The 23,852-nt window shown below is 43.1% G+C and overlaps 1 protein-coding gene across 1 annotated transcript in view; it reads right to left on the minus strand.

Moving 5' to 3' along the window:
* Positions 1 to 23,852, minus strand: part of col27a1b (collagen, type XXVII, alpha 1b) — a 592,171-nt gene that overhangs the window by 156,824 nt on the left and 411,495 nt on the right. The window contains exon 28 of the mRNA XM_068012172.1: positions 22,100 to 22,153. Within this exon, the coding sequence (XP_067868273.1) occupies positions 22,100 to 22,153 (54 nt within the window). The remainder of the gene's footprint in view (positions 1 to 22,099; positions 22,154 to 23,852) is intronic.

Consider the following 23,852-nt stretch of genomic DNA (forward strand, 5'->3'; position numbering starts at 1 on the left):
AACAAATTTGGATTCACTACACTCTGTCCCTTTCTCTAAGTCATTAATATAGATAGTAAATAGTCGAGGCCCTAGGACCGATCCTTGTGGCACCCCACTAGTTATGGCTTTCCAACCTGAAAAAGACCTATTCATCTGGACTCTCTGCCTTCTATGTGTTAGCCAATCCTCAATCCATGCCAACACATTACCCCCAATACCCTGAGCTCTTATTTTGTGCAGTAACCTTTTATATGGCACCCTTTCAAACGCCTTCTGAAAATCTAAATACACTACATCTACTGGTTCCCCTTTATCCACTCTGCTTGTCATATCCTCAAAGAACTCTAACAAATTTGTCAAACATGATTTCCCTTTCATAAAACCTTGTTGACTCTGTTTGATTGCATTATGTTTTTCTAAATGTCCTGTTATTTCTTCCTTAATAATGGACTCTAGCATTTTCCCAATGACTGATATTAAGCTAACTAGTCTGTAGTTTCCTGCTTTCTGTCTCCCTCCTTTCTTGAATAGGGGTGTCACATTAGCGGTTTTCCAATCCGCTGGTACCCTACCGGAATCCAGTGAGTTTTGGTATATTTTAAAACCCTTGGATTTATATTTTGGTATATTTTAAAACCAGGGCAGCAGGTCCTCGCGACTTGTCTGCCTTTAGTCCCATCAGTTTGTCCAGTAACTTTTTCCTTGTGATAGAGATTGTTACAAGTTCCTTCCTCCCATTTACACCTTGCTCATCTATTATTATTGGGATGTTTATAGTGTCCTCCACCGTGAAGACCGATGCAAAATATTGGTTTAAATTATCTGCCATTTCCCTGTTCCCTGTTACTAATTCCCCAGTCTCATCCTCTCGGGGTCCCACACTTACTTTAGCTACTCTCTTCCTTTTAATATACCCGTAGAAGCTCTTACTGTTTGTTTTTATATTTCTTGCCAAATAGAAACGTTCTTGCATTAGAAACATTACTACTGCCATTTGATTTTCTATTTGGAAAAAAAAAAATCTGCAGAAGTGGGAGTAGGTTCTGGTGACAGACCTTTGCTGGGACAGCATTTCTGTGCACCCAAGTCTGTACCCCTGAACAGGCTCATTTCTTAGGATCAGGGTCTTCTACATATGGAATGCAGGCACTGGGGCCATGCAAACTAATTTGCATTAGATACAGAGGAGGGAAAATACCATGACAGCATAACGTGGCTATTGGTGCAGGATGAAGATTTTTTAAAATTTAACTGTTTATAAAAGAGTACATAATTATGAGAGGCCTAGATAGAGTGGAGAGGAAGAACTATTCCCCTTAGCAGAGAGATCAATAACCAGGGGGCAAAGATTTAAAGTAATTGGTAGAAGGATTAGAGATGAGTTGAGGAGAAATTATTTCACCCAGAGGGTGGTGGGTGTCCGGAACTCACTGCCTGAAAGGATGGTAGAGGCATTTAAAAGACATTTGGATATGCACTTGAAATGCTGTAACCTACAGGGCTACAGACCAAGAGCTGGAAAGTGAGATTTGGCTGGATAGCTGATTTTTGGCTGGCACAGACACGATGGGCCAAATGGCCTCCTTTTGTGCTGTAAATTTTCTATGTATAACATTTTTAATTTTCCCTCTTAAGAATAAGATAATTGGCTTCCTTAGTCAAAGCAGCCCTTTAAATTTTAAGACTTCTATTTCCATAGCAATGCATAATGTTGGAGTGTAACAGTTGAGGTTTGCTAAGGCATTAACAAAGGAAATACACTGCATGACATATTTCCATCACAAACATGGCATTTAAATACATCTGTCCAAATATCTGCGGGCATATTAAGTGCCATCTCTTCGAGAGGAAAATCCTGGCAGTGGCAAAGAACTGTGGAGAGCCAATTAACTGCCCCACTCCCACCCTAATATTTCAATGAAAACAGGTGGTAAAAGGGATGAAAATCTCTTGCTTTAAGTCTTAAATCTGTGTTGCCTATTGCTTTCCTGAAACAAAAATTGCAATATAACTGGAGTATTAAATCACGTTTGCGTCTGCACTATCTTGAGACAGAGGTCTGAATTTTACCAGCCCTTTGGGGACAGGCTGGGAGGTGGGAGGCTGGCAAAATGGCATGGGAAGGCTTTGGGTGGCATACCCGTTGTCTTCCTGCCGCCATGCCATTTTGCCAGCGGCAGGAATAATGACAGACCAGCCACCCACCTGGAGTCCAACTGAGCCACATAAGTGGCCGATTAAGGGCCACTTCCTGCCTCCGTGGGCATTTTGCCAGTGACTGGGAGGCCCGCTGTCAAGTGGGATGGCAGGTCCATCAATGGCCACCTAATTGGCTGCCACTGGCAGAATACGGCCCGGATCCCGCTTAGAGGGGTCACCCCCCGCTTTCGGCCGTGGCAGTGGGACTGCTGCCTCTGGCAAAAACACTCTGTCCAGAGTAGCTCAAATCTCCGAAGACCCGAAGTAATTGCGCTAATCTTTCTCCTTTGTGTTTTATGGGCTGTCTACCCTTCAACGTGCCTGCACTTTTGTCTCAACAACAGCAGGATTCCAGCCATCAACATTTGGTGACGTTTTAACAAACGTTCTCCTTAATGAAATTGTTTGGCTGAACATTTTCTCCCGGATGATAGTGGCAACCTTTCTTGTAGAAACACGGTCTGAACACTTCTGAGCAATCACGTGACCATTCTAATCGGGTAGTTCCTGCTGCCAGTATCACATGACACTTTGACAGATGTACCACCACACAGTGCAAACCTGCTCGTCTCAAAATAAACACAGGTTGATGTCCAATTCTTTTTCTATGTGGTGTATGTACTAAGTTATCGTACAATATGCATCACTGTTTGATGCCCAAACCATCCTCATACAGAGTGCAGACTTTTCTAATGATATAGGACTATCATGTAGTATGATTTAGATTGTCCTCACTGGATTATCAATTCCACTACCTGCAAAATTGGTTTTATATCAACAGAGAACATTTCCAAGACATTTGCGTCTTTATTAACTCCGAATCAGTTACCAACTTTCCTGATTTTTCCAGACATTTCCACATAGTTGGATGGCTTCCCTGATCAAAGTTACTAATTTTGTAAATCTTTTGACAGCACCAGCTGTTTGCATCACAAATGAGATACACAAAAAAAAAAATCTGACAACTTAAAACTCTTAGAAATTGTGCCCAAAACTGGGCTGAGCAAACAGAAGCGCAAATTACTAACGAGAGCTGGAATGCAGCACGTTGATGAGGCAGGAACAGACACAAGGCATATGTTGCTGTTCATATGTTAGTTATGCTTTACATTCTACAGGGAGATGTTTCTGAATTCTTAACCCCATCTATTTGCTCAGTCCTGCGAGGCTCTGGTGACATTGCTAACTACAATCCAGAAATGACACACGTTTGGGGCTAGCAGTGATTTCTAAGTGCATCCAAGGCTTATATGACAGAGTAATCACGGGATTATGTTTGGATCATGGTGCTGTTGGCAGTGACCCAAATGCAGGTCTTGCCATTTTCCAACCACAGAGATTTTCTCTGTGACTTAAGCCAAAATCATAAATGTGCTTTTTAATACTCATGTTTATGATTTTGTTACAAATAGTCAACAGAAGTCGTTTCCCCATAACATTTCTTTGTCAGTTATTTTCGCAGAGGTGTTAACCCATTTATGACATTAAAGTAATCGATAGAGGAATGTAATACAAACTTGTTAAGTATTCACCTGCTAATACCAACAGTACTTCTCGGCCTTTCGAGTTTTTTTTAAAAGCTTGTTGCCAAAATTGCTCCTTGAAGCATAAGTAGACTGAGGCATCTCAAGTAGCATTCATTTACAGTAAATTATTCAACGTACTTTATAATCACTAAGAACTCACTATATATGAAGGTCTATTCAAATACGCAGTGCACTCTTTGTAAAATTATCATCCTTTGAGAGAAAGCTCTTAAACCTTTTGGGAGCAGTACAAAAATTGACAAGGAAAGTAGAAAAGGTGAGAACTGGCATGAGTCCCACTGAAGCCTTTAACAAAAGTTCCAAATCCATTTGCTCCAATGGGAACAGAAGGTCGGAAGAGGATGTGTTTCTCTGGGGCCTTGCTAGGCATCCTCTCTACTGTCAGGGAGGGAAGGTGCCGATCCAACATTCTGCCAGAAGCTGGGAGCGTGCCACTGACGTTCACTCATAGGGAAGGGCAGCAAGCTTGGCTATACAGATAACCCTGTCCTTCCTTTTTGGGATGGGGGTCTCCTGCCTGGGGCTAGTGCATCATGGGAAATCTGCTTTGCATTTGTGCCGACATAGTGAACCTCCAGGAATTTCAGCCCTAAAATCTTTTTCTAAAACAGTGGCAAGGCTAAAGATAACATCTGGTAAAATCACATAGTGCTCAAGGTCAATTAGTGACCCTCTGTGTCACTGTCTGATAATATGTGGCAGTTTTACCTGCATATACCTCTTTCCCAAGCCAAGAAATAATAGAACAGATAATATTAATGCTGTTGGATGTGTTAGTGACAGCTTGCATGCCAAATCTAATCATTGTTTTTAGAGGTGTTTGATGTAGTAGTGTTTTGTGGAACTGTTGAGAATCTGTCTGACTACTACAGTAAAAACTGCAATCTGCTCTGGAAGGGTAGATTAGCACAGAGGTGGTGGTTGCATGTGTGTGTCGGCGTAATTTATAATCAAAGTGAGGTCTGTTATTCCCCTAGCTACTGAAAGCAGCCTTGTTTGAGTGATAGAAGTGAAACCAATGCAGGTTTACAGATAATTTTGCAGAAGAACTCTGTCTCAAGAGGGAAGATATTTTCTACATTAAACAGCTGTGTTGGTATTGGCCAGTCTGCTAGAAAAATTGCCAAATAATGTTTGGCTTCTCAAAGGGTTTGTTACAATAACCAGAAAATTGCTGAAGAGACATGCTGTCGAAGCTTTTCGTCTTGCACTCATCAGGACAGGCACAAGAATGCCAAATTTCAAAGGGAGCAAAAATTTATACTGCATGAGAAAAGGGTGCTGATCTGTTGGCAAGTCGGCTCTGATTAGTCGAGGAGTTTCCATGGAGAATGCACCAGGGAACTATTGTTTAATTCAAAAAAGCACAACACCTGGACGTGTTCCTTTTGCCTGCAGAGGACAAGTCCCTGCATATGAATATATGGAGCTTTCTAGCATGCATAGCAAGCCACATTGCAAACCCAACTGATAATCTTAAATTGGTTGTTAGTGTAATTCTTGGCACACTAAGGAATGCTCAGTAAGTGCTGTCCAATCGCCAGGAGCAGCGGCAGACAAACAAAAATGGCGGCTTGCATGCACGGGCCACAATCGGGTGCGTGGTGGCTCACTTAAATACGCTGGGCAATCCACTCCCCAACACCCCCCCAATCATGTGGTGGGGGTGGGCTCTGCAACGCCGTTAATGGTGTCAACTGCCTCTGCGCAGGCGCTGGCACCATGTTTAAAGGGCTGCCAGACCTCTGTACCCACCCGACTACACTGTAAATAAATTTCTGACCTGTACCACCCACTACAAGGAAAATAAATGGCTGCCCTGTTTCCCCCTCCCAAAACACTTACATTGAAGATTTGACCTCTCCTCCCCCACAACTACACAAAGTGCAGAGGAACCCCTACCCTCCCCACACTAGAAATGCAGAGTTGCCCACCCCACTTCACAAAAAATCCTAAGTTCCCCCCTCCCCACTGTAATGAGAAGCTCTTTATGTTGTTTGATGCAACACAAATGAGATGCATGAAGCCAACGGCATCTCGCTTAGTGGGGGCATCAGAATAGGACAAGAGCATTAAATGTACACACTCGGGCGACCATTAGTTTACAGTTGCGTTAATGCTCATTGTTATGGATTTCTTGGTGTGCAGTGAAGGACTTGCTCTTCCATCTCATCCTCTGTGTTTTCTTGTTCTCCATTGTCCTTCCATCCTCTTTGGTGCTGTAATGCAGCACGCCTCCAGTTATAAACAAGCAGCGGGAGTGTTGTTTGGGAATGCTGTCCATTTGCTCTATCAGGGTGGAGGCATGAATGTATCTTCACAGGTGTCATGAGCCATACCTGCATGGGGATAGTCCTGATCCCTATGTAGCCAGTCTCTGAATCGACTGTCTGGGTCAAAGAGGAGGCAAACGGAGGACTGACACAGGATGAAGGAACCAAGCACAGAACTGCATGATGCATTGCATGTTGCTGCACACCAGCTGTATGTGGAATCCCTTCCTGATTACATAGACACCATGTTCTTGTGTGTTGGAACATGCAAGGCTATATGTGTGTGGAGCTGCCCTATGCCTGGGCCAAGCCTTAAATTTTGGCCAAGCCCAGAGACCCCTCTTCCTGCTTTATCGAGGGCACAGTAATAGAGTAGGGAATGGTAGTATTGTAGTTATGTTCCTGGACCAGTAACTAGGAAATCTGAACTAATGATCTGGAGGTTGAATTCAAATCCCACCATAGCAACTGCAGAATTTAAATTCAGTTAATTAAATAAAGCTTGAATAAAAAGCTAGCATCAGTATTAATGACCATGCAACTACTTGACTATCATTAAAAAAACCCCATCTAGTTCATTAGTATACTTTATGGAAGGAAATCTCCTGTCCTTATCTGGTCTGGCCTACATGTGACTCCAGATCCATAGCAATTTGGCTGGCTTTTAATTGCCCTCTGAAATGACCGAGCAAGCTGCTTAGTTGCTAGGGATGGACAATGAATGCTGGCTTTGCCAGTGATGTCTACATCCCATCAAGAAATGAAAAAAGGTAGCATTGGCTTCGTCTGGTGTACAGTGCATGCATCACCCTTTTTAATGTGGCTAATGTTGCATGCTGCACCCTGGAACCACCCCGAGGCATAAAAGTTCAGAGTCACAGTGGCTTTCAGCCCCGCTCCCCCCACCCCGGGCAAGAATGCGCATGTCCAGGATACAGGGCTGCAGTTCGTGTTGCAGGAGGTGGGCATAGCTCTGACATACATAGTCTCCCTCATACAGCAGAGCCTTCTCACGTAGCAACTCAATATTCGGAACCTGTTCACCAGCGAGCTGCCTGGGGTCAGCCAGTATCCCGGGATGACAGGGTTGTCCTGTGATGAGAGGCTGGGTAAATTGGGCTAATACTCGCTCCAGTTTAAAAGAATGAGAGGTGAGCGCATTGAAACATACAAGATTCTAAAGCGGCTTTGACAGGGTAGACACTGAGAGATTGTTTCCCTGGGCTGGGGAATCTAGAACATGGGGGCACAGTCTCAGGATAAGAGGGCAATCATTTACGAGTCAGATGAGGAGAAATTTCTTCACTCAGAGGGTTGTGAATCTTTGGAATTGTCTACCCCAGAGGTTTATGGATGCTCCATCATTGAGTATGTTTAAGGCTAGGAGAGACAGTTTTTTGATCTCTCAGGGAATCAAGGGATAAGGGGAGCAGGCGGAAAAGTAGAATTGATGCAGAAGATCAGCTATAATCCCATTGAATGGGTGCAGCAGGCTCGAGGGGCTGTCTGGTCTATTCCTGCTCCTGTTCCTTATGTTCTTATGTGCTTACAACTTGCCAGTGGAATATAAGTGAGGGCCGAGGTCTATCATCAGTTGAGCCTTGGGCTCACGTGTTCAGGCGCAGGGATAAATCCCTGTTCCTGTGGGAAATGTTTCTATCCTATAATGTACATATGGCATGTGAATGGAACCATTCCATTTGGAACTTACTGCTTTTCTTGTGTATAATGATGGAATCAATTTATATTGGCACTCGGGAAACATCTGAATTAAAACTACAAACATTTCTGCACCCCTCCCTGTGTGCACTTGTAGGAATTATGTAGACAGAATCTCTCTGTGCTATGAAGCAGCAACACAGTTCAGGTGTTTGGATGATGTAGCTTGAACTTTATGTCTGTGCCCAAGTCTGTGTACCAAACTATGTAACACAGCTGCTTTCTTAACAACACAGTCTTCTATTCTGTACTTTTCACCCCCCAGTACCACTGCCAAGTTTTACTGTTCAGGTTTGAATTTCCTGCTGCTCCAGTGATCTAAAACTCAGGGGGTTGACACAGGATGAAAGGATTATTTTTCATTGTCTCTTACCAGGAAATACAATCACAGGATATGACAGACGGGAAAAAAAAAACAAGATCCAGTCATCTAATTTTCCATCTATCACCCTGGTAATCACATGATCCGATGATAATGGAGTTATTGACTAATAACTGCAATCAATCTGCATCAATGTGTTTATGATACCTGACAAAACCCCCCAGTGGTGAAGAACGTTGGGGACCATAGGTTCAAAGTCACCTATTCCTCCCGAGCCACTCAGCACATGTCGTCTCAAATTATTCACATACTGTATCCGAAAATGTTATTTCTGAAAGAAATCTATCTAATTTGCATTCGAATGGATCGATACAAACAGCTTCCACCATCTCCTTAGGGACTCAGTTCCATCCATTGACCACTCGCTCACTGAAATACTGGGCTGGATTTCACCGGCCCTTTGGAGATGGGCCGTGATGGGGGAGGGCTGGTAAAATGCTGGTGGAAGGTGCTGGGAAGGGAGGCTTCCTGCCACCACGGCATATTATCAGTGGTGGGAATGTCCACTGGCTGGCCAATTATGTGCTCAATTAATAGAGTCATAGAGAGATACAGCACTGAAACAGGCCCTTGGGCCCACCGAGTCTGTGCTGACCATCAAACACCCATTTGTACTAATCCTACATTAATCCTATATTCCTTACCACATCAACACCTTCCCTCAATTCTCCTACCATCTACCTACACTAGGGGAAATTTACAATGGCCAATTTACCTATCAACCTGCAAGTCTTTGGCTGTGGGAGGAAACCGGAGCACCCGGCGGAAACCCACGCGGTCACAGGGAGAACTTGCAAACTCCACACAGGCAGTACCTCAAACCAAACCTGGGTTGCTGGAGTGGAGAGGCTGCGGTGCTGTACTTAAAACAACTTACCTTGTCTTCGAGGGTGCCTCAGTATGGAGGTGCTCTCTCCACTCTTCAGCCCTTAGTGGTGGTGCTGCCGGGGCTGCAGTGCTGATGGCCCTCTGACTGAAACCCCGTAAAGGAATGTAGTAATGCCTCATTGCTAATTTGTACTGACTGGTACTGAATACAATATTCAAATGTTATAATATTAATGAATGTTATTGTATTAATTTATTATCAATACCAATTTATAAATGTTATATGCAGCAGTCAGCAGAAGGCAAGTTACTGAAGAGCCTAATTAGATCTACAATAAGTTAATGCTTAGAAAGCCGTAGAATAACCAGAGACAGATAACATAGATTTGTGAAGGGTAGGTCATGTTTGACGACCTGAGTAATTAAAATGCGTACAACATTAAAAAAACGCCGGCGAAAATGATGGCTCAAGGAACAGTAATTATGGAGAGTAAGATGGGTGAAAGGCAGAATGGAAAGAGCTGTGCTAAATGGGTGTTCACAGACTGACAAGCAGTGAATTGCTGGGTGTTCGTGGGAACAGTGTGGGGATCACTCTTGTGGTCTCTATGGATCAAGACTTAAGACACAAAGGGCATTAGATGTCGAATAATACTAATAAAGAGGGAGTTGAAGGATCCTGCTGAAAAGAATGCAGGTGACTACAGGAAATCATAAACAGGCTGGAAGAATGGGATGATAAGTAGCAGATACAGTTTAATACTGTAAAATGTGCAGTCATACCTTTTTGGAGCAACAATATTAAAATAAACCGTAAAAGGTACATTTCTCAATGTAGTGGAGTAGAAAATGGATCACAATGTGCAGATACGTAAATTCTTAAAATTGGGTGGAGAGGTTTAAAAAAAAAAAGACCACTATGAAGAACTTTGGGATTTACACCGAGGGGGATGAGAAAAACAAAGAGATCATTACAACTGAAACAAAAGGATGGTTAGACACAACTGGAATACAATTTGTACCTTTGGGCTCCTCACTATAGGTTTATAGTGGCCCTGGAGAAAGTGCAATGCAGATTTACCACAGTGAAACATAGGTGTGAGATGAGAAGTATAAAGGTTGGAGCAGCTAGGATTGCACTCTCTTAAAGGATAAGACTTCCAGGGGTTTGAGAGAGGAATTGAAAAGGAAGATAAATCAAAAAATTGGAGGGAAGCTGTATAAAATGCTAGTTAGGCCACAGCTGGAGTACTGTGTACAGTTCTGGTCACCACACTATAGGAAGGATGTGATTGCACTGGAGAGGGTGCAGAGGAGATTCACCAGGATGTTGCCTGGGCTGCAGCATTTCAGCTATGAGAAGAGACTGGATAGGCTAGGGTTGTTTTCCTTAGAGCAGAGAAGGCTGAGGGGGGACCTGATTGAGGTATACAAAATTCTGAGGGGCATTGATAGGGTAGATAGGAAGAAACTTTTTCCCTTAGCGGAGGGGTCAATAACCAGGGGGCATAGATTTAAGGCAAGGGGCAGGAGGTTTAGAGGAAAAAGATTTTCACCCAGAGGGTGGTTGGAATCTGGAACACACTACCTGAAGGGGTGGTAGATGCAGGAACCCTCACAACATTTAAGAAGTAGTTAGATGAGCACTTGAAACGCCATAGCATATAAGGCTACAGGTCAAGTGCTGGAAAATGGGATTAGAATAGATTAGATTAGAGATACAGCACTGAAACAGGCCCTTCGGCCCACCGAGTCTGTGCCGAACATCAACCACCCATTTATACTAATCCTACACTAATCCCCTATTCTTACCAAACATCCCCACCTGTCCCTATATTTCCCTACCACCTACCTATACTAGTGACAATTCATAATGGCCAATTTACCTATCAACCTGCAAGTCTTTTGGCTTGTGGGAGGAAACCGGAGCACCCGGAGAAAACCAACGCAGACACAGGGAGAACTTGCAAACTCCACACAGGCAGTACCCGGAATCGAACCCAGGTCCCTGGAGCTGTGAGGCTGCAGTGCTAACCACTGCGCCACTGTGCCGCCCACAAGATAGGTGCTTGATAGCCGGCACAGACACGATGGGCCGAAGGGCCTGTTTTTGTGCCGTATAACTCTATGACTCTAACTGTGGTGGAGCTACCAGAATTGTGCCTATCAGTGCTCTCAAACGCAAATGTCAGTAGAAATTTTGCACGCAAATATTAATGGAATGCGGAATGCTTTGCTACGAGTGGTGATTGATGGTAAATCATTTAAAACTTTCAAATACATGATGATAATTACTTAAAATATTAAAAAGGAGTAAAATGGGTTTGGTTTGGGGGAAAAAAGTGTAAAGATAAGAATGTGTAAAATCAACGAGTAGCATAAATTCAGGGCAGGCAAAGAGCCACAAATGACGTTGTGTTAAAAATTCCTATGTTTTTACATAGTGGCTTTCTCAAGAAAACATTCTGAGCAGTGTACTTCTGTCCCAAAATACAGCAGATAGGAATCAACAAGATTTAACACACTGCCAGGCAAACACTTTATGTAACTAGAAAATTTGTAGGTTTGCTAAATGTTACAGCACTGACACTGGCTATCTTGGTGTTGAATTGGACGGCAACATTCCAAAACATTTGAAAGTCTTGAGAATCCTCTTATTTATAAAATCTCACTGCTTTTGTCAGAAGGTTCAGAGTTTTCAAATATGCCATCAGTTTTCCTACTCCTGAAAGTTGCTGTTCTGAAAATCACTGACGCTGAATGTTAGAAAATTTTACATTATTATTCTTTTATGGGATGAGAATGCCACTGGTAGGACAAGCATTTGTTACCCATCCCTAATTGCTCTTGACAACTGAGTGGTTTACTAGGCCATTTCAGAGGGCAGTTAAGAGTCAACCACATTGCTGTGGGTCTGGAGTCACATGTCGGCCAGACCAGGTAAGGATGGCAGATTTCCTTCCCTAAAGGACCTCCCCACTGATTAGCATTATCATATATTTACTGAAACTCTGGCACTGTCTTACAAAAAGATGCATGATTCCAAATTATGAAATAAAATCAAGGTCCCCTACAAGAAATATGCTGATGTTTAACTTATACGGCTTGAGATAATTAACCTTGCCTACAAGAAACTCTCATTTGCCTGCAGGAATATCAGCACTGTATGCAAAGCATTGGTAAGGCTACACCTGTAGTACTGTGTGGGCAGTTCTCGTCTCCTGACCCAAGAAAGGACATACTTGCCCGAGAGGGAGTGCCACAAAAGTTCACTAGGCTGGTTCCTGGGATGAGGGGATTGTCCTGTGAGGATTGAGTAGACTAGGCCTATATTGCCTGGAGTTTAGGAGAATGAGAGGTGATCTCATTGAAACATATGAAATTCTTAAGGGACCTGACAGGGTTGATGCTGAGAAAATGTTTCCCCTGACTGGAGAATCTAGAACACAGGGTCACAGTCTCAGGATAAGGGATCGGCCATTTAGGACTGAGATGAGGAGAAATTTCTTCACCCAGAGGGTTGTGAATCTTTGGAATTTTCTACCCCAGAGAGCTGTGGATGCTCAGTCATTGGTATGTTCAAGACAGAGATCGGTAGATTTTTGGGTACTAAGGGAATTAAGGGATATGGGGATAGTGCGGGAAGGTGGAGTTGAGGTAGAAGATCAGCCATGATCTTGTTGAATGGTGCAGCAGGCTCGAAGGGCCAAATGGCCGATTCCAGCTCCTATTTCGTATGTTCTGATGTTCTAAGCACTTACTGAGGTACAACTTGTCCCTGTGTTGATGGGTGAACTTTAGTCAGATAAACACTTGATGGCTAGTTTTCCCTTAGTTATAATTAATTGTAAAATCAGTCCCATGAGTAGCACTATTTCAGTGCAGGCAAACCTGATCCTTTCCTCAACCCATGTCTCTGCAATTTCCAGCAGGATCTGTGCGGAAATCTGGATGATTACGGCAAGTTTCAAAGCCCAAACAATCACCGAGTAAAATCCTTGGTTGGGGTTTCATTCCCAGTTTGTCCAGCTTATCTGCTAAGAAAACCAGGCCATGTCCTCACTAGTCACTGCAAGTGGTATGAGGGGGCAGATTCAGCACAGTGTGAAGACTTGGTGTTGAACATGTTGTTTTAAAAGGGTAAGTGTGTGGAGGTGTTTGGGGATAAAAGAGAGGCTGTGGTAGCATGCGACCCTTGCCTGCTCATGTGAAGTGTTTTAACTTCTTTCTCCGCTGTTGATCAGTCCTGTGTGTCGAGGAGTTGAGTCAGTGACAGTACGAGCTTCTTGCAGGTAGCACAACTGAGAGTGGTGAAAGGAAGACGTTGGTGTCTGAGGCTCCTGTCTCATAGCTCTTGGAGGATGGCTTATGTGTCTTTATCAGAGAGGAAAGTTGTGCTTCTGCTGCCTGCTGCCTGACTGCTGTCCAGGGAGCACAGCGAGCACCTAAGTGGACATAATGCTGCAATCTGGACTGGTGCTATGGATGAGAGACGCTGCCAAATGATTTGGTGGAAATTGGCAGTGAAATCTTTTATCAGTTAGTCATGCACGGAAGGAGCTGTGATGAAATAAACAATGAAATGAAAGAATTATGAATTTAAAAAGGCAGCTGGTAAACAAAACCACAAGAACATGGACACTTGCGCCACAGTCAAAGTGCAGTAGTGGTGACATGACCTGCTTCTGTACTGGAAATCAGTGAACCTGTCTGAAAAGATGGAACTCCTTCAGAACCCCTTTGAAATTGAAAGGAGCACAATTGCATATTGATAACTCTTAACATGAATGAAATAACAAAGGATTCTGGAGACAGACTAACTCACAGCCCAAACCAAGATGAATAGGTGTGAAATAGCACTATGTTAAGAGAATGGACCCCATTCAAGACATCAATCGATAGCCATGGTCTCCACATCCTGGTCCATTGTGTGGTCACACCTGTCTCCGAACAGAAACTCTAATGTGATGGAATTTTTTTACCTTAAAAAGGTAGCCCTCTAAAGAGAGAGGGAAGTTCAAGCCAACACCTTCATAAAGAAGTCAGTCAGAGGCTATGAAAGAGATCTATCTGTTCAAGAAGGACCCTGTTAAACATATAACTGAACAGCCATAACAGCAGAGAGATCACAAAGTGACTTTTTTTTTAAATTTTTCGGGGGATGTGGGCATCCCTGGCAAAGCCAGCATTTATTGCCCTTGAGAAGGTGGTGGCGAGCTGCCGTCTTGAACCGCTGCAGTTCATGGGGTATAGGTACACCCACAGTGCTGTTCCTTTTCTCAGACTTTGTAGCAGTTTGATGCAACTGAATGGCTTGCTAGGCCTTTTCAGAGGGCAGTTAAGAGTCAACCACATTGCTCTGGGTCTGGAGTCACATGTAGGCCAGACCGGGTAATGACAGCAGATTTCCTTCCCTGAAGGACATTAGTGAACTTCAAGACTCTATCTACAAGGGTAACAACATCCGCACTACCATCTTTGTGCTGAGTTATAACCACCAGAACTCTGCAACACTTCATCAAATTCAAGACTACAAACACCCTGCACCTTTAGAAAGAGACTGTCCTCCTGAGAGGATTCAACAGGTTTACTATAAATCACAAACACTTAACTCACTTTGGATTTTAAACGACCTACCTTTTCACTCCATCTAACTATTCTTGCATATGTGAGTGTGTGAGTGAATGTGTGTGTGGGTGAGGTTGCAACTATTTCAGGAATTGTGTGAAAAAAAAGTTTTTTTTCAAACTTATGTGAAAACCTGCCATTTGTCTGTCTATTCGACCTGAAAGATACTCAGGGGCTAATACATCATTTTAACAAAACACAATTGTGGTCAGTTGGAAGGTGAACAGTGGGAACCACCCACACCCCTTTCCACCTGTACATCACAGGTTGCTCATCGATCTGTGAGGTAGGGCTCTGCTCATGCTGGGTGTCAGTACAGTATTTTTAAAGGGTTCACCATTATTGTATTGAAGTTTCCCGGGGGGTGTTAGCAACCTACATGGTTTCTATTTTTATGTTATACCAAAGCTTCACCAGAAATATTTAAATTAACTTATCCCAGGAAACTTGTGTGTAACTCCCTTTACTGGTGCATGGTGTAACTTTATGGTGCAACAGTGGCATAATTGACCAAGGAAATTCTGGGCAACAATTTTGTAATGAAATCCATAGTTGCAAAGCTTGTTTTTTATACCCTAGCTGAGAGGGAGACTAGAACTGAAACAGAAACCTATAAATGAAACAAACGGAAACCAAAACTGAAACAGAAGTTGGAAAAACAACTTCTGGTTTCCGGGGAAACTGACACTGGTTAGAACCAGATAAAAGGAAACAGAGTCCTCCCAGATCAGGTAGGAGTGGAGTGCCGGCAAGCAGAAGAAAGTGAAGACTGAATCCAGGAGCTGTTTCTGTTACTTAAAGTAGCCGACTAACCAGACCCGGCCAGACAGGGAACAGGTTGTCACTGAAGGACTCGGCCAAAGGGAAGACTGATAAATCCACGCCATGAAGACTGTCATGAGCCTTGTGGTAAAGACTGTACCTGTGGTGTTTTGGATTGAGAGGGAACTGCTGTTGGAAGAAGAACAGCAGCTAAATCCTTGAAGAAAGGAGCTGAAAATCTACCTGAGGAACTTCAGAGTTTGGAAGAACTGTGTGACTGTAATTTGGGTGGACTGTCCAGTGAAATCGTGAGAGCCATCTCTGTTGTATCTGATAGTTAAGGTGTAATTTGTAACATATATATTCACCGTGATCTGTCTGTTGCTTCATGTTTAATTTATGTTGGTTTTGGTTTGAGTGTTATAATAAAATTTACAACAAAGTGAAATCTTGTCCGCTTGATTTCGTTTCCTAAATTGGGGTCAGTCAGTGGATTCGATTCTTTTGGTTTGTTGGTGGTCTCCACGGGGATCATAACAATTTCCCTTCCTGCTATAATAAAAGCTACAACTTTTTTCCAAAAATGGTTTATTTTAAAGGGCTGATACTGGTTCTTTTTGTATGCAAACTAGCAAACAGTATCCAAAGATATTGCGTGCAGATCAATACGTACATGGAATTGGCCGTAACTTTGTACGCTATTGAATTTCTCAAGCACAGGTAAATCCCTCTTTGATTTCCTTTAATCAGCTCCCAGTTCACATACCCAATGTAAGTTTTCCCACAATTGATTGGGCTAGGAGTAGCTAGCCAATCTAGAAATAAAATATGGATTGTTTTTGTTATTTTAAATATGATAGCCAAGAAATTACTGTCCATTAAAATAGTACACAAACATTAAAAATATTCGTTTGACATTCCTCTGCTATTCCAATAGAGCTGTTAGCCCATTAAAAATAAACAGGTTAATCTCTGCATTAAAACAGGAGCCAAAGGAATGTCATGTGAACAGGCTAAGCGTTCATGTGCTAATTTCTATGGATTCAAAGCTAAAAACACGAGACAATAAAATATAGAAAAGTGGGGTCATGCAGCGGGGCCCCGCAGATCAAGTATTTCAGTTCTAAATCACGGTGTGATGGCAAACAGCCTATTTTTTTTGTTTTAACAAGATTTCCACACTAAGCCCTTCATGTTTAACTTGTAATAAATCTGTGGAGGACTCAGCTATTTCACAAACCCTCTTTGTAAGTGTTTATTGCACTCTTGCTGAAAGGATTAAAGTGCATGATTCTCACTGCACACGCAGTTCATCCAACCTCTCCTATGCAAAAAGTTCTGAAGTTGCCGCTTTTATCAGACGGCTGCAATGGAGCAGAACCATACCATATAGTTCACTATCCTTCATTCCGGTACCATTCATCACAAGAGGCATTAATTAAAAGAAATCCAACCACAATAATTCATTACAAATGTTTCTCATTCCGTTCTCAAAAGAAATCATTTGCACTTGTTCAATTGGTTTGGCCAGTCAAGCTGTGAGGTTCATAAAGAATCTAAGGCAGGAGATGCAGAGAATAAAAGCCACAAGTAAATTTCAAATGCAGTTTTATAAAAATGTTTCCCATTCTCCAAGTTTATATTAAAATATTATTTCCCATATTGAAGTGTAAATTCCATGAGCACAGTCATGTGGACAATGAACACGTGAGACATTTATATAAAAAACAATTTAAACAGAATGATTCTGTATGGACACAAATCAAAAAGAGCATTCTTGTGGATTTCCACAGAAAATATGCATTGCATATATTAGCTGCATTAATGGGTACGGTTGCACAAGGGTTATGTCACTGGATTAGAATGAAGAAGCCTGGATAACTGCTTTGGAGAATTGGAGTTTAAATCCCAGCTGGGGGTATTTACTTTCAATTAAGTGACTAAATCTGGAATTTAAAAAGTAGTATCAGTATTGGTGACCATGAACCCACTGGATTGTTGTAAAAACTCATCTGATCCACTATTGTCCTTGAGGGAAGGAAATCTGCCACCCTTACCCAGTCTGACCTAAATGTGACTCTAGCCCCTTCGCAGTGCGGTTGCCTTTTAACTCTGAAATGGCCCAGCAAGCCAGTCAATGTATTCAAGAAGGTGGCTCACCATCACCTTCGGGATGGGCAATAAATGCGGTCCTTGCCAGTGATGCCCAAATCTTGTGAATGAATTTTTTTAAAAATTGCAATGCGCTGCTTTGCAATTACAGGGCTTGACAGGGTTGATGCAGGAAGGATGTTTCCCCTGGCTGGGGAGTCCAGAACCAGGGGACACAGTCTCAGAATAAGGGGCAGGCCATTTAGGACTGAAATGAGGAGGAATTTCTTCACTCAGAAGGTGGTGAATCTTTGGAATTCTCTGCCCCTGAGGTTCACTGTGTACCATCTACAAGATGCACTGCAGCAACTCACCAAGCCTCCTTCGACAGCACCTTCCAAACCCATGACCTCTACCACCTAGAAGGACAAGGGCAGCAGATGCATGGGAACACCACCACCTCCAAGTTCCCCTGCAAGCCACACACCATCCTGACTGGGAACCGTATCACCGTTCCTTCACTGTCGCTAGGTCAAAATCCTGGAACTCCCTTCCTAACAGCACTGTGGGTGTACCTACCTCACATGGACTGCAGCTGTTCAAGAAGGTAGCTCACCACCACCTTCTCAAGTGTAATTAGGGATGGGCAATAAATGCTGGCCTAGCCAGCAACACCCACATGCCATGAACGAATAAAAAAAAGTCTACACATGAAAAACATCAAGGCCAAAGGGATAGTGCAGGAAAATGGCACTGAAGTAGAAGATCAGCCATGATCTCATTGAATAGCGGAGCAGGTTCAAAGGGCTAAATGGCCTACTCCTGCTCCTGTTTCCGATGTTCTCTCTTCCTCCCACTCCATTTCTCATGGTGGATCTGGACTCTCACAGACTTGAACCTTACAAGGTCACCCTGGACCGAGATACTGCTGTTGTGTCCTGACCCCAAACTCTGCAGCTTACGAGCCCCATCTTTCTTTCCCTGACCGCTACCATCTCCCCTCCTGCCCTAGGAACTGTTCCAACTTCAGACTAGCCACGGTCTGCTTGAATCCACCCATCACCAGCGTTGAGACCTTAGACTTGGCTACTTACCCTGGACTTTATGAAAGTTAAATGGGAAGTAAAAATGCATGTATTCTAGTTATACAAGGGAGTAGAAAAGTATAGAGGACAGACTTACAAAAAGAGGGAAGGAGAGCAAGAAATATAGTTGTTCATAGATAAGAATGCTGAAAAATGTGCAAGGCTGTGTAGAGATACAGAGAGAGAAGAGAACCCAGCAACACCTTAAAATCAAAATAAAAGCAAAATACTGCAGATGCTGGGAATCTGAAATAAAAACAGCAAGTGCTGGGAATACTCAGCAGGTCAGGCAGCGTCTGTGGAGAGAGAAGCAGAGTTAACGTTTCAGGTCTGTGTTCTGATGAAAGGTCACTGACCTAAAACATTAACTCTGCTTCTCTCTCCACAGACGCTGCCAGACCTGCTGAGTATCTCCAGCAATTTCTGTTTTTATTTCACGCCTTAAAATCAGTCTGTTGGCTGTTAGAATACACTTTGACCAAAATATCAAATATCAGCCATTGGGGAAAGATTAAATACATAAACTGATGAAAAAGCCAGAATTTGGACAGAACATTAGCAGCATGTTAAATAGCTGGTGGTTTTGGGTGCTCACCTGGATTCCTCTAATAGAAGAATTAACCTCTTTAAATTAATTAATTAATTGTTGCCCTTGAGTAAGCGGCAGATAGAGAATTCAGATGAATACACTGCTATTGCATGGTGTAACTTCAGGGCTGGATGCAGACTGGATGACAACCATAAACAAACAGACAGAGGAAGACAGAAAGTATAGGAGAGAAGCAGGCAACATGTCAGACACTTTTAGAAATCTGTTTCTATTTATAAGAGGTGGCAGTTTTGTGAATTCGTTTCACTCTTTAATTTATTAAAAGCTGTTTCAACAAAAGAACTATTAAAGGATTTTGATTCTAAGTGCATTACTGTAATTATAAAAAGATAATCTCAGAGATCTTCCAAGCAGAAATGAAGTCATTGGAAAAACTCCCTTCCCACCCACACAATCGTTGGATTGGATATTTTGGTGTAGTCAGTTTCTATTGGGAATGTCATCACCATAATCTTCCTATTTATTTTTTGATTGTAAAACATGTTGTGAATTTAATTTATCATGTTGAACTCACAGACAGTTTGGCTTAACACATTGCTTGTTATGTTATAATGTTCCTGCCATTGGAAAACTGTGCATCCAATTCATCATTAGCAACATCCTGGGAGAACAGAAGAACCCCTCATACATTTTTGCAAATCAGGCCCGACATTTTGACCAAACATTGTTTTATAAGTTCCAGTAACTAATTATATTCTCCCTCCTTTAAACATTTAAATGCTCAACTCTCATTGGTCATATTTTCATTTTATAGATGAGAAATTTTATGTATTCTTCTTCTCAAGGCCCTGAGGTTTATGAAGAACAGAATGTACTCTTCAAAGGCTGGGACTGAGAGAGCGCAGTCCTGACACTTATGAATGCTGAAAGCTTAGAAAAATATATAAGGAAGAAAGGACTTCTTTAAAATCCAGGAGGGTATTATTCCGAACCCAATGGCACTCTCAGCTGGAGAGCTGGGATCCATGTGGAAGCGTACATAGTCGCCGGCCCTCCTTGCTGCACCGATGTGCCTCTGACTGCGAGATTCCACACATATCCCCTGTGGATCCCTGGAATGATCGAGTGACGGAGTTCAGTGCCACTGGCATTGGATTCCCACCAAGTCCCCTGGGGCACAGCTCATCCTGCATCATGGCACACAGTTCTGTAACAGCCTCCATGGAGAGGTGGAGTCTTTGTTGGCACTGCCTCTCAGACATCGGCAGGTAGTTGAACCTCAACCTCCAATCTCTGGAGGGTACCTCTTTCAGCATGGGACAGCACCCCCTCTCTCTCCTCTTCACCTTTCTGCCACATCCGGAGGCCACTGCAGACCCTCGTGTAGGCTCACAGGCTGCTGCAGGTGCCTGGGCCGCCCCCCCACTCATCTGCACCTCATCTTCGATGGGGTCCTCGGAGCCTGGGTGAATGAGGCCCATGCTATGTGGCCTTTCCCTGAAAGGCAGGCCTCCTCTGCCAGCGGCCCCCTCTTGATGCTCCCACTTGTGAGCCGTGCCCAGGTGTCACTTGCCCATTGCCCTCCTTGTATCAGCATCCCCTGCAGCTCAGTCAACTTTCCCCTCAATCCTGATGCATTACACTCAGCCCTCCCTTCATCGGGAAGGCAGCCGTTCCCAATGGCCTTCCCGTGCAGCCAGCCTTGATCTGCCACCTACATGTCCCATCCTTGAAGGGGGCAAGCCTCTGAAGCCCCGTGAGACGCATGCGCCATTTATAAAAAATCCACTCCATAAAATCGTATTCGATTGGCTTGTTAACCACCTCAATTAACTGCTCGCTGCATCGCTGTTGGACCTCCGCCCTCCATGTTTGCCACCATGGACAAAATCGGGATGGGACATCACAATGTCGGACTTCCTGTCTGATGTGTCCTGTCCCAATTTTATGTTCCCTCCATGCTTCCATACCCATCAACATTGTTCTGTTAAAATTCAGCCCAAAGTGTCCACCACATGCTGATGCCGACCTGACTCTGACACAGATACAGTCTGAACATGGTGCACATGATTCACAAAAATGACACAAAAAAATCATTATTCATGAGAATGGAACCATCGAATGTCAAGGCACGCTGCCTGAAGAGGTGGCAGAAGCAGGAATCCTCACAAGATTTAAGAAGTATTTATATGAGCACTTGAAATGCCATAGCATACAAGGCTACAGGCCAAGTGCTGGAAAATGGGATTAGAATAGTTAGGTGCTTGATGGCTGGCACATACACGATGGGCTGAAGGGCCTGTTTCTGTGCTGTATAACTCTGTGACTCTATGACTTAGCCTACAGAGTCTGCACTGTGGTTTTTTTCCACACTGGCCACTTAGCCTGATCCTACTTTCCTGCTTCCACCTATATCCTTTAACATGGCTAGAGTGTCATTAATTCTGTATTCTTAATCTACATATATCATACATAATAATTTTTAAATGTTATACAAGGGGAAATTAGGTTAGTGGTTAGTGATTGTGTTTTGTGCTGAATTACAATGGGCCTGAAAAATCCTTGGAATGGCTGGACTGACACAAGCTCGGCACAATGGATACCACTGACCTCTGCCACTGACCCTACTCAGGTGGGGTCATTTATTTTACATATTCCTGGTGGGTGCACACTAGATGCTGCCGGGTGGACCTCCCCCTAATAAAGGGCAACCTTTCCTTACGAATGCAGTTATTTTTGGTCCGATATAGCAAGGGAACTTAAGTTCCCAGCAAATGCAAGTACAGAAAACCTGGCAGCAATATTTTGGCATCAGCAGTATGACATTCTAGTTCCACAACACATCTAATAGGCCAATTTTAACTCCCAGTGTATGAAAATCAATCCTCTTACCTTGAAATACAATGCACGGCAATATTCTTTAATATTAGTTTGGTATATTAATAACACAGAATACCTACTATCCTCTATACCCACAGTCCTCAATATACTACAATACGTTAATAATTCACTCCTTCTACACTGAAATACTCTACTTGAAAGTGCTTACTTACCCTGCGGCCCTTCATTCCTCTCATCCCAGGTGATCCTCGAACTCCTTTGGCGCCCTAGGATTGATACATAAGCAAGTGGTTATGGTTGTCGTTATCACCTGGATGTTAGTAACTCAACAAAAAGAAAGACTTGCATTTCTATAACACCTTTCATGATCTCAAGATGTCCCAAAGGGCTTTTCAACCAATCTTGAATCGTAGAATCAAGAATTAGTAAGTTTTCATTTGCAGTGCGAGAGAGAGAGATGGTGAGGGCAAAGACATACTAACATGAAAAAACAACAGTGAGAGGACAAACAGGATTGAAGGATGACTGAGAATTACCGAAAGGGCCTATTCAATCCAGAAGGATCAGAGAGAAGATTAAATATGGAAAGTGGGGAATAGAGAAAACACAGCAAGGGGGAATAAACAAGGGGATCAGTCCTTGAGAAAGAGTAAGCTGAGAAGCAGAAAATAAACAAAGATGACAGGGATCAGTGTCTGTGCTGTTTAGATTTACTGCTGCATAAACATTTGTCTTAAATTGATTTTTGTACCAATAAAGCTGAAGGTCAGTGCTAGAGAATGAAAACACTTTTACTTTTGGTAACTAGCATCAGCATCAAGCACTCCCAGGCCAGGCAAATCTTCAACCATCTTTGGCCGATCTGTCTTGGCTAGCACCAAAACCAGATCCAAAAGTGAAGTGTCAATATTTTAAGGCATTATTTTACTGAATACTACTGAAAAGAACTTAGGTAGTCATTTATCTTGTTGTCTGTGGGACCTAGCCAGATGTAAATTCGCTGCTATGTTTGCCTACAAAACAACCGCCAAGCAGTTTGGAACATCCCAAGGGCGTGAAAGGTGTTACGTAAATGCAAGACCGCCCTTTCTCTTGCCCAACTTGCTGCTAAAATTCTTCAAGTCCTTGAATGTGTTTTCTCCAATCTTGGCAAGCATGTTGTCTGTCAGAGCCCGCATTGTTTATTTTAGGGTTTAAGCTGGCAGGAATAAGTTAAAGGAAAATAAAAAAAGAAGTGATAAGAAGGTTGGAGAAGCAAACAGCTGGAGCTAAAAATCAGAGAAACAGAGAGAACAGAAAACCGGAGCAAAGTGGAAAAAAAAACATTGGAAGAAAAGTCACAAATAAATTGTAAGACTCAAGAAAGAGAAACATCTGCAAAATGCAGTCGAACAAGTAAAAGCATTCAGAAAACAGAACATTTAATATAATTATTTTTAAAATCACACTTTCACATTCACAGAATAATACAGTGAAGAGGCCCTTCGGCCCATCGAGTCTGCACCGATGCATTAAAACACCTGACCTGTCTACCTAATCCCATTTGCCAGCACTTGGCCCATAGCCTTGAATGTTATGACGTGCCAAGTGCTCATCCAGGTACTTTTTAAAGAACGTGAGGCAACCCGCCTCTACCACCCTCCCAGGCAGGGCATTCCAGACCGTCACCACCCTCTGGGTAAAAAAGTTCTTCCTCAAATCCCCCTTAAACCTCCTGCCCCTCACCTTAAACTTGTGACCCCTCGTAGCTGACCCTTCAACTAAGGGGAACAGCTGCTCCCTATCCACCCTGTCCATGCCCCTCATAATTTTGTACACCTCGATCAGGTCACCCCTCAGTCTTCTCTGCTCCAGTGAAAACAACCCAAGCCTATCCAACCTCTCTTCACAGCTTAAATGTTCCATCCCAGGCAACATCCTGGTGAATCGCCTCTGCACCCCCTGCAATGCAATGACATCCTTCCT

Source organism: Heterodontus francisci, chromosome 32 (genome assembly GCF_036365525.1).
Source record: "Heterodontus francisci isolate sHetFra1 chromosome 32, sHetFra1.hap1, whole genome shotgun sequence".
Lineage (NCBI taxonomy): Eukaryota > Metazoa > Chordata > Chondrichthyes > Heterodontiformes > Heterodontidae > Heterodontus > Heterodontus francisci.